Below are 12102 nucleotides of genomic sequence, written 5' to 3'. Positions count from 1 at the left end.
GACACCCTGCTCTGAAGAACACAGTCTCCAGAAGATACTACAATGTGGTTAGACACCCTGCTCTGAAGAACACAGTCTCCAGAAGATACTACAATTGTGGTTAGACACCCTGCTCTGAAGAACACAGTCTCCAGAAGATACTACATTGTGGTTAGACACCCTGCTCTGAAGAACACAGCTCCAGAAGATACTACATTGTAGTATCCCTGCTCTGAAGAACACAGTCTCCAGAAGATACTACAATGTGGTTATAGACACCCTGCTCTGAAGAACACAGTCTCCAGAAGATACAACAATGTGGTTGGACACCCTGCTCTGAAGAGACAGTCTCCAGAAGATACAACAATAGGTTGTCAACTCTCCGAAGATATAACTATGTGTATAATGGACACTCTGCCCTAGAAAATACACTCCAGGAGATGCAACAATGTGGTGGATATTGACCTAGAACAGTGATGGCAAATCGTTTTGGCACTGAGTGCCCAAACCGGAACACTCATGTATGTGCGCAGGTGTGCGTATACCGGAGTGCCGGAAACCCGAAGACCAGCTGTCCGGTGCACACATGCTGTTTTTTGGCTATTTTCAGGCCGATTTTGGGCTTGGTTTTGGCCCCCAAAATGGCCGAATATGGCTGAAAACCAGCCCAACAAATGGCCTGGAAAATGACCCCCAAACCGTTTTGGGGGCCATTTTCAGAACATTTTTCAGCTGTTTTTCAGCTTTTTCAGGCCATTTTTCAGCACTCCGGGACCTGCGAAGACCAGCTGGAAACCAGAAGAGCAGCTGAGACGGCATGCATGCCACAGGTTTGCCCTCACGGCCCTAGAAGACCCAGTCTCCAGAAGGTACAACGATGTGGCTGGGCCCCCAGTCAACTCTGCCACTCAGAAGATACAATCATGTGGTTGGACACTGGCTCAAGTTGATACAATCTCCAGAAGATACAGCAATGTCAGATGTAATAGCAATAGCAATAGCAGTTAGATTTATATACCGCTTCATAGGGCTTTCAGCCCTCTCTAAGCGGTTTACAGAGTCAGCATATCGCGTTCCACAGTCTGGGTCCTCATTTCACCCACCTCGGAAGGATGGAAGGCTGAGTCAACCCTGAGCGGTGAGATTAGAACCGCTGAACTGCAGATAACAGTCAGCTGAAGTGGCCTGCAGTACTGCACCCTAACCACGCGCCACCTCAGCTCTTGTAAATCCCTTGGTATGAAATACCTATACATACCAAGCCAGAATTAAAGATTTCCATTCTACTAAAGTTTCTGAAACACACAACACACAGACACACACACACAAATTGGATAACCTCAATGTTCAACACCGTGAAGATATTTGGGCTGAAAGCTAGTGGCAGAATGCTTATTAAGACAACGCTCCCCGTCCCTGTTAGGCATTGTGAAAGGAGATTGACAAGAGGCAATCACACCAGGAAAGCAAATAATAGGAAGAAAAATCAAATCGCACAGGAAAAATGCCTGTCATTTGACGCCCTGACAACCCCCCCTCCCCCCCCCCCCCCCCGGCAAAAAACAACAATCCCAGTACAATAATTAAGGAGAATCGTGTGCTTTGCTGCTCCAGGTCTCATTCCACTTGAGGTGGACAAATAAATTGGAAGACTTAACATATGGACATAAAGTGGGTAACAGACATTTGTGTAAGATATTGTCGGCTTAGATCAGTGTCAAAAAGGGGGAAAGTGCAGTGATGAACCTGTCGGTGCTGGTAACCTAGGTCAGAGTTTCTCAACTTTAAACTGCGTGGACTTCAACTCCCAGAATTCCCCAGCCTCCATCTTTGTTTCAGTAGGAAATTGGAGATAAAGCAATTATTTCATCAATTTCAGTGTAGCCTCTAATTTTCTGCCATCCATCCTACAGCAAACACTCACAAGCAAGACATATCTCTATCCACTTATGAGTCTCTTTCTTTCTCCTTCTTCCCAGCCTCTTTCTCATCTCTTTCTTTCTGGCTCTCTTCCTATCTTCTCCTATCCATTTCTGACTGTCTCTATCTGTCTTCTTTCTTTATGTCTTCTATATCTATCTATCTACTATCTATCTATCTATCCATCCATCCATCACCTATCCCCTCCATCTCTCTTTCTCTATCTATCATCTATCAATCTCCCTCTCTCTTTTTTATATATCTATAATCATCTGTCATCTATCAATCTCTCTCTATCTATCTATCATCTATAAATATCTGTATCTATCTATATATCTATCTATCTATCTATCTATCTATCTATCTATCACCTATCAGCATCCATCTCTCTCTCTCTCCTCTCTCTCTCTCTCTCTCTCTCTCTCTCTCTCTCTCTCTATCTCTCTCTCATCTATCTATCAACTATCATCTGTCATCTATCAATCTCTCTCTCTATTTATCTATCATCTATCAATATTTCTATCTATCTATCTATCTATCTATCTATCTATCTATCTATCTATATCTATCTATCTACCATCTATCTATCACCTATCATCCATCCATCTCTCTCCCTCCTCTCTCTCTCACTCTCTCTTTCATCTATCAATCTCTTTCTCTCTATTTCTATCCGAGCTGTAAGTGCCTCCACTTGTATTTTGGACCCGTGTCCCTGGCTGGTGGCTAACAGCAGGGAGGTGACACATGGCTGGATCCAGGCGGTTGTCACCGCCTCCCTTCGGGAGGGGCACTTCCCCGCCGTACTCAAAACGGCGGTGGTGAGACCCCTCCTGAAGAAACCATCAGATCCAGCCATTTTAAACAACTTTCGTCCTGTCTCCAACTTTCCCTTTATTGGGAAGGTTGGAGAAGGTGGTGGCCTTTCAGCTTCAACGGACCTTGGAGGAAGCTAGCTATCTTGACCCTTCCAGTCCGGCTTCAGACCTGGTTACAGCACAGAAACGCTTTTGGTCGCATTGACCGATGATCTCTGGAGGGCCAGAGATGGGGCTATGCGCCATCCTGGTTCTCCTTGACCTCTCAGCGGCTTCGATACCATCGACCATGGTATCCTTCTGCGACGACTGCGGGAGGTGGGAGTGGGAGGCACGTTCTGCGGTGGTTCCTCCTACCTCTCGGACAGGTCGCAGTCGGTGTTAGTCGGGGGGCAGAGATCGTCCCTGAGGCCCCTAACATGTGGGGTACCCCAGGGTCGGTCTCCTATCACCCTACTATTTAACATATACAGAAAAAACCGCTGGCGAGATCATTCGAGGCACGGTATAAAATACCATCAATATGCGGACGATACACAATTGTATCTGTCCGCCCCGTGCCAACTCATGAAGCGGTGGACGTGATGAACCGGGGTGGAGGCCGTTAAGAACTGGATGAGTGTTAACAAACTGGTACTCAACCCGGATAAGACCGAGTGGCTGTTGTGTTTCCCCCCCAATAATTGGCTAATATACCAACGCTTAGGCTGGGGGGTCAAAATTCTATACCCCTCAGATAGGGTCCGCAACTTAGGAGTCCTCCTGGATCCACAGCTGACTCTTGATCACAGCTGTCGGCTGTGACCAGGGGGCATTTGCCCAGGTTCGCCTGGTCCGTCAGTTGCGGCCCTACTTAGATCGGGGGGCTCTCACAACAGTCGCTCGAGCCCTTGTGATCTCTAGACTGGAATACTGCAATGGGCTACATGGGGTTGCCCCTGAAGTGCATCCGGCGGACTACAGCTAGTCCAAAATGCAGCCGCACGCGAGTGATAGTGGGCGCACCGCGGTTCGCCCACGTTACACCTGTCCTCCGCGAGCTGCACTGGCTGCTGTTGGTCTCCGGTAGTGCGCTTCAGGATACTGATGACCATCTTTAAAGCACTCCATGGGTAGTGGATCTGGGTACTTGAGAGACCGCCTTCTTGCCGATTACCTCCCTAATCGACCAATTAGATCGCACAGACTGGGCCTCCTGCGAATTCCTCTGCCAGTCAATGCCGAATGGCGACCACACGGAGGAGAGCCTTTTCTTGTTGCTGTCCCGACCCTATGGAACGAGCTCCCCATGGAGATCCGCACCCTCACCACTATCCAGACCTTCCGCGCAGCCCTCAAGATCTGGCTTCTCCAGCAGGCCTGGGGATAGGCTCCTAATTACCCGCACGAGTGTTTTGTTTGATGCTGAATGAAAGTTGGGTTTTATTATTTTTCTGTTGTTCACATATTGTTTGTTTTGACCTTGCACTTCCCCTCCCCTGTGGTTGTAAGCCGCCCTGAGTCCCCTCAGGGAAAAGGGCGGCATATAAATCCCCAATAAATACCTATAAAAATACCTATAAATCTGTCTATCTATCATCTATCAATCTCTCTCTCTCTCATCTATCAATATCTTTCTCTGTTTGTCTGTTTGTCTGTCTGTCTATCTATCTATCTATCTATCTATCTATATCTATCTATCTATCTATCTATCTATCTATCTATCTATCTATCTATCTACTAATCTATCTAGATATCTGTATCCATCCATCCATCCATCCATCCATCCACTATCTGCCTCTCAACAATCTCCTCAAACTGGGTAAGTACCACATTCCTCCATCATGTGATGTTTTCACCACAACAGCACGCACCAAATAAACATCCCTTTTGACCTCGAAGGGGTTAAATGTCTCACAGTTGTGACTTCTCTTCTCAGGAAGCAAACAAACCAAACAAAAGGTTAGAATTGCCCCCCCTTCCTCTCCCCAGGTCAGCATTTCAAACAAGATAAATATGGCAGCGATCCTTGATTTGATGCGCTGATATGGTTCATCAAGGCGGTTGCCAATTAGCCCTGGCTCTGTCAGGAAATATCATCTGTTTATTAGTGAGGGCTTATTAGTGAGAAATTGCAGGCACAAATCAGGTACTCGTGTAAGATTCGGCCATGCGATGTTTTGCCCGCCCTGGTCTCGACTAGCAGAGCAATCAAGCATATCGGTTTGCCAGACGCTGTTGGAAAACATGATTCATAAAAATGCACAATTTGACCTGGACGTTCACAGTTACTATGGAAGTGGCTGCCTGTAGCGATCAGCAGGGTTTAAAAACATACAGGTATTCCTCATTTAACAACCACAATTGAGACCATCACTAAACAAAGGGTTGCTAAAGAGAAAATCACTGAATGGTAATGGATTTATGACCTTGCTCCCCATTCGGTCATTAAGTGAGTCACTAAGTAGAAAAACACAAAACCAATGAATAGATCTACAACCTCACTCCCCATTCAATTGTCCAAAACTTAGCAAGGAATCACCAGAGAAATAACTCAACGTTCTCACTAAATTATCCCATTTCAGACCCAGCCTTCAGGAGAAGGTCTATTGCTGGGAAAAGTGGAAGGAAAGAAGAAGAAGGACCAGAAGCAAGGTAGATGTATTCAGTTACATAGATAATGGTGGCAATCATTGGAAGATCTAAAGAACCAGACTGAGCACAGATTGTTATGGCGGGGGGGAACCAATCTATGTAAATACTAAGAGTTGAAAACCACTTAATGGCACATAATCAGTCAGTCAGTCAGTCAACCAGCTAACCTGCCAGCCAGCCAACCAGCCAACAGCCAGCCAACCAACCAGCCAGCCAGCCAGCCAACCAGCCAGCCAACTAGCCAACCAGCCAGCCAGCCATCCAGCCAGCCAACCAGCCAACCATCCATCCATCCATCCATCCATCCATCCAGCCAGCCAGCCAGCCAGCCAGCCAGCCAGCAACAGCCAGCCAACCAGCCAACCAGCCAACCAGCCAACCCGCCAACCAGCCAACCAACCAACCAACCAGCCAACCAGCCAGCTAGCCAGGCAACCAGCCAGCCAACCAGCCAACCAACCAGCCAGCCAGCCAACCAGCCAGCCAACTAGCCAACCAGCCAACCAGCCAACCAGCCACCAGCCAACCAGCCAGTCAGCCAGCCAGCCAGCCAGCCAGCCAGCCAGCCAACCAACCAACCAACCAACCCAACCAACAACCCAACCAATCCATCAGTGTCCCTTATCACTGTAGGCATGGGGCATTGCAAGATCATCTTCTTACTGCTAAGGACTCTCAAAAAACCCCCATCCTTAGTTACATACAAACCCCACCCAGGATCTCCATCATGTTGCCAACTGCCTAGTAACAACGGGATGCTCCAGCTTTACTCCTTCTTGCTGCACACTTGGTGACAACAGCCACAAACGCAAATGGCCTGCAAGTCGCTTTCCTAGAACAAATCACTTTTTTTTTCCTGGGGGAAAAAAAAGGATGTTTCAGCTCATTCATTTTCCCCGCTCTGACCTGGTGACTAGAACTCATTATAGCATTTTATTGATCAGCCCTGTCGTGTTTGCCCTTATAGAGAATGAGTTCAATAACACTCAATATTACATTTTTATTACACTCAAGTGCTGGGTTCACCTGTGAATATTTTATTCTCTCTCTCCCTTGGGTGATTGCAGACCCAGAGACCCCCCAACCCTGCTAATACTTTCATTATCCAAATGAGGTTGATGGCACTCCTTCCTAGTGTCGAGCGCGTTCAACCAGACCCCTACAATCAATCATTGGGGTGTCATATTTATTTTCCATGCCAAATGAAGAGCAGTAACTGAAGCTGCGCCGATCTTTTCCGGGGAAAGAAGTGAGAAATGTTTGATTCCAAATCCCAACAAATTAATATCCACTAGACCCGATTAGATCCCACAGATTAGACCTCCTCCGACTTCCATCCGCCGGCCAGTGTCGACTGGCGACTACCCGGGGAGGGCCTTCTCTGTGGCTGCTCCGACCCTCTGGAACGAACTCCCGTGAGATTCGCACCTCACCACCCTCCAGGCCTTCCGCAAAGCCCTAAAACCTGGCTGTTCTGACAGGCCTGGGCTAAAGAGCTGTTGCCCCCGGCTCGAATGGTATGACTGCTGTGTGTTTTTAAATTATATATTGTTATGCTTGCTGTTTTTTAAATTTTTTGTCTGTATCCCCCTTCCCCGGTTCGAGTTGTGAGCCGCCCTGAGTCCCCTTCGGGGGAAAAGGGCGGCATATAAATATAATAAACTGAACTGAACTGAAATAAAACCGTTAGAAGTCCTTGACTTATATCCCTTGATTTAGTGAACGTTCAAAGTTACAACAGCCACTTTAAGACACAAGGCTTAAAGTTGCCAAAACTGGACACCCCTGATTCAGTGGGAAACAGGGGATTTATAATACAGGTGTCCTTGACTTATAACCATTCATTTAGTGACGTTCAAAGTTACTGCCGCATTAAAAAAAAAAATCTTAAAACACGACCGCTTACCATTTTTCGGACTATAGACGCACCAGGGTATGAGACGCACCGTGATTTTGAAGAGTAAATTTTTTTAAAAAAAGTTTTTGCACTCTGCAGGCCTCCCAAACCCTCTGCAGCCTCATTTTTGCGCACAAAAAGGGCATGCAGAGATTGGGAGGCTTTATAGAGTGCTCCTGGGGGCTAGGGGCAAAAAATGACCAGTTTTTTGCTAATTAGCGGAAAGGCTAGTTGTGGGTGCTTCATCACTGGAAGTTTTTTTTTTAGAAGGGATTGGGGAACGATTTGTCTGAAATGGTATAGGGCCGAGATGGGGAACCTATGTCGCATGTGCCAGAGGTGTCATGCAGACCTCTCTGTGGGCACGCGCACCATCGCCAGCTGATCTTCCAGGTTCCATCGCACGCATACACAGCAGCCAGCTGCCTCTTCCGGGTTCCAGTGCTCCAGAGGGCGTGCATGCACAAGTCCATTCTCCAGTTTCGGCACTTGGTGCCAAAACGGTTAACCGTCGCTGGTATAGGGTCTCCTGTCTGAGCAGGGGTTGGACTAGAAGACCTCTAATTCCCTTCCAACCCTTGTGATTCCGTTACAGAGAACCTATGGCCTTCCTGCTGGATTTGGCTTTTAGCTTTAGGAAGGAGTCTTACGATGCAGCGTTTGTGTCAAAGTTGATCTTCTTCTACTTCTTGTGAATCAATATTCACAAAATTTCAAGCTTCTCTATTATCCCAGAGAGTGGGTCAGATTTCTCCCTTCCTTTCCATGGTTTCTTTTATTGTCCAGCCTTTCTTCTGAATTCCAATTGATCTGGAAGATGATTATTTCCCCGCCCTCAAAAAAAAATTAATCTTGGCATTCAAGCCCGTTTGTTTACTTTAACTCTTTCTCCCATCACCGGTTCCTCTTTTACACCCCAAACGCATCAAGGCGCATTCGGTAACATTCATAATTTCAGCGAAATGCCAGCCTTCATTCATTCTTTCTGCCCCGAACATTCGCAAATGCTCAGCTCAGAAATGTACATCAAAGAACAATTCAGCTCCCCGTGCAAAATCGTATCAACATTGCTTTTTTGGGCTGCCTTGATCAATATGCACTTAGATGCTGGTAAAAGGTCACGCAAAAGTTGTTTGCTGTACAATCAGATCAAAATGGATTTGGGTAGGAATGGGAGCAGATGAAATTGTCAGATTCAGAATGCTCTGCTTAGCTCAGTATTATGTATGCGGACTGACAGCTATTTTCCACTCTTGAGCCTTGAGATGTTTCTCTGTTCCCCTCATTGTGGAAATGCAGGAATTCAGCATGAGATATGGGCAGTCCTCGACTTACGACCATAGTTGAGGCCCAATTTCTGTGCTAAGCAAGGCAGTCGCTAAGTGAGCTTCACCACATGTTCTCGCCGCGGTTCTTAAGCAATTCACTGCAGTTGGTTAAGTTACTCATACGGTTGTTAAGTGAATCTGATTGACTTGGCTTTGGTGTAGGGTTCCTGCTTGAGCAGGGGGTTGGACTAGATGACCCCCAAAGGTCCGTTTCAACTCTCTTTATTCTGTTCTGCTCCTCAGAAGGATGCAAAAGCAGGTCCCATGACCCCAAGACACTGCAACCGTCATAAATATGAGTCGGTTGCCAAGTGCCTGAATTTTGGCCATGTAACCATGGGGATGTGGCATAAGTGTAAAACAGTTGTGTCACTTTTTTCAGCGCCGTTGTACGTTTAAACGGCCACAAAATGAACTGTTGTTAGTCATGAACTATGCACGTCACATCTGAAGTGTATGTTCACCATAACTTAACAAGCAGCCGATGTGCAAAAATGCATATTATTTTAAACATAATGTCACTTTCGTAAAAGTTGCAAGATATTAAGCATGTACAACGTGGGTGTAACAGAACCAGAAAAAAAAATTGAGATCTCTAATGAATTGAATTCAAAGGGAAACATTTACTGGAGGAAACTTCAAAACGGAGAGAGAAACTGGGAAGAGGAGAAATTTATAGTTGTTCCTGTTTTAGATATCAAAACAAGTCTCTTTGATTATACTTAAGAAGGAGCACAGAAAACGAAGACAAGGGGCAAAGAGGAAGACTTAAAAACTACCAGCAATCCGCTAAATTTAAGGTGAGAGTAAGTTTTACTTTTACCTTGCCTACAGGTTTTGGGAATGGAGGTCTCTGATTTTCAGGAATTAAAATTGGAGGTGCAACAAGGATCTTCTTTGCCGTACGCTCCCAGGGCCATTCTGCTTTAAAGAGCTCCTAAGAAGGAATGGAACAATGGATTCAATTAGATCATGGTTTGCAAGGACACCACCATTCATTGTTACTCTTGGAAACAACAACCACAATGTCCATGAGCCTCAGCAAAAAAAAATGTGCGTGTGCCAAACCGGCAATAACGCTGGCAGCAACCTACCCCTGGCTTAATGTATTGGATGAATCTTGTCATTGTGGTTTACTAACCATGGTTCATAGAGCTGGGTGTTGCATACAAGCCCGTTCACTTTTATCGATGAATCATGTCACTAACTGAAAGCATTGCAGGGGTTTTTACTCTGTTATGTTTACAAATAATTCAATGTGCAAACACCCCCAATATTCCTTCCTTCACCTATTTTCCTCACAACAACAATCCTGTGAGGTGGGCTGGGCTGAGAGAGAGTGAGTGGCCCAATCACCCAGCTGATTTTCATGTCTAAGGCGGGACTAGATCTCACCGTTCCTGGTAGTGATTGGCCCAAAGTTACCCAGCTGGCTTTGACGCATAAGGTGGGACTAGAACTCAACGTCTCCTGGTGATTGGCCCAAAGTCACCTAGCTGGTTTACTTGCCTAAGGTGGGACTAGAACTCCTTGTCTCCTGGTGATTGGCCCAAAGTCACCTAGTTGGTTTACTTGCCTAAGGCGGAACTAGAACTCACCGTCTCCTGGTGATTGGCCCAAAGTCACCTAGTTGGTTAACCTGCCTAAGGCGGGACTAGAACTCCCGTCCTGGTGATTGGCCCAAAGTCACCTAGTTGATTTACTTGCCTAAGGCGGGACTAGAACTCACCGTCTCTGGTGATTGGCCCAAAGTCACCTAGTTGGTTTACTTGCCTAAGGCGGAACTAGAACTCACCGTCTCCTGGTGATTGGCCCTAAGTCACCTAGTTTGTTTATTTACCTAAGGCGAGACTAGAACTCCCCGTGTCCTGGTGATTGGCCCAAAGTCACCTAGCTGGTTACTTGCCTAAGGTGGGACTAGAACTCCCTGTCTCCTGGTGATTGGCCCAAAGTCACCTAGCTGGTTTTCTTGCCTAAGGCGGAACTAGAACTCCCTGTCTCCTGGTGATCGGCCCAAAGTCACCTAGCTGGTTTTCTTGCCTAAGGTGGGACTAGAATTCACTGACTACTCCTGTTTTCTAGTCTGGTGCCTTCACCACTAGGCCAAATCTACTTTTTTTGTTTGTTTAAATTTAAATTTAATAATTCAAAATCCTGTTCTCCGACATCTACCATATGTCGTCGGCCAATTCGACACAGATGTTAGTCGTTGTTGACATCCCTTTCCATCCATCTCCTGCCTTTTCTTATTTTTGCAGCCCTGATCCGCTACTCCTACGTTTTCCCTATATTCTTGTTCAATTAAGTTCACACGCAATTTCTGCACCATATTTGTTTGGCTTAGTCAGAGAATGATTCAGGCAAGCGATGTAGCCTTTATCACAATATATGTGGTGACGGGATTTGTTTAACTGCTAATATTACAGTGCCAAATTCTAGGTGTAACCTTACTTTAAATTGGTAGATTTTTTTTCTCTCCCCTCATTGATCTTTTTAAGTAACTTGTGGGTAGGATGGGAGGAGTTGAAAAAAGAGGTTTTTTAAAATGTGTGATGTTGTCTTAGCTCTAATTATTACTATTAATTGAGAAAGACTAGGTCTATAATTTAAAAACAGATCCCATTTGGGAATCAGACTTTCTGGCTGTACTAATTAATAGGGTGTATTTTTCTGTTGCAATCTTAATACGTACTATTGCCACTTAAAATGTTCAGTGCTACAGTTTTTAGCCTGCATGCATCTCTGGATGTATTTATTTCTTACCAGATTCAAAGCCCACCGATTTGCACAAACCTTCACAGCAGTTTACAGCATTTCAAAACGAGACAAAATATCAAACAACAGAACGGTACAATTGGGATCCCATTTTATCGTTTTCACGTTCAGAATAATTGGTAAAAGTACGGATAGAGGAGAAGGTTTACAGCTCAGGGTTGAAATTTGGAGCCCTTGGTGCTCCCTGAGTTGGTGGTTTTCTTGCAGATGTTTCAGGATGCAACTAGATAACATCATCAGTGCTAGGAGGAAGTGAGGTTTGTAGAGGGGAGGAAGAGTAGTAGGTAGACTGTGGGGTCCCTGATGCACACTGAGCTTGTTTGTTCTTTTTTTTTTAGACATTTCATTAACCAGTGATGAGGTTACCTAGGTTGGTAATGAAATGTCTACAAGAAAACAACCAAGCTCAGAGAGCACCAAGGATTCATCCATCCATCCATGTATCCATCTATCCCATCTATCTATCCTATCTATCTGTCCATCCATTCATCCATCCCTATCTATCTATCTCTATCTATCTATCTATCTATCTATCTATCATATCTATCTATCCTATCCATCCATCCATCATCCGTCCATATCTATACTATCTATCTATCTATCTATCTATCCATCCATCCTCTATCCATCCATCCTATCTATCTATCTATCTATCTATATCTATATATCTATCTATCTATCCATCCCTATCTATCCATCCTATCTATCTTCTATCTATCTACTATCTATCTATCTATCTGTCTATTATCTATCT

The 12102-nt window shown here is 45.3% G+C and overlaps 1 protein-coding gene across 1 annotated transcript in view; it reads right to left on the bottom strand.

Moving 5' to 3' along the window:
* CDH13 (cadherin 13) overlaps positions 1-12102 on the bottom strand; it is a 542002-nt gene that overhangs the window by 302149 nt on the left and 227751 nt on the right. Inside the window, 1 exon segment of the mRNA XM_032230145.1 lies at positions 9397-9510. Coding sequence (XP_032086036.1) covers positions 9397-9510 — 114 coding nt within the window.

Source organism: Thamnophis elegans, chromosome 14, assembly GCF_009769535.1.
Source record: "Thamnophis elegans isolate rThaEle1 chromosome 14, rThaEle1.pri, whole genome shotgun sequence".
NCBI lineage: Eukaryota > Metazoa > Chordata > Lepidosauria > Squamata > Colubridae > Thamnophis > Thamnophis elegans.
Note: the sequence above shows the minus strand (reverse complement) of the source record. Positions and strands in the feature narration are given on the sequence as shown.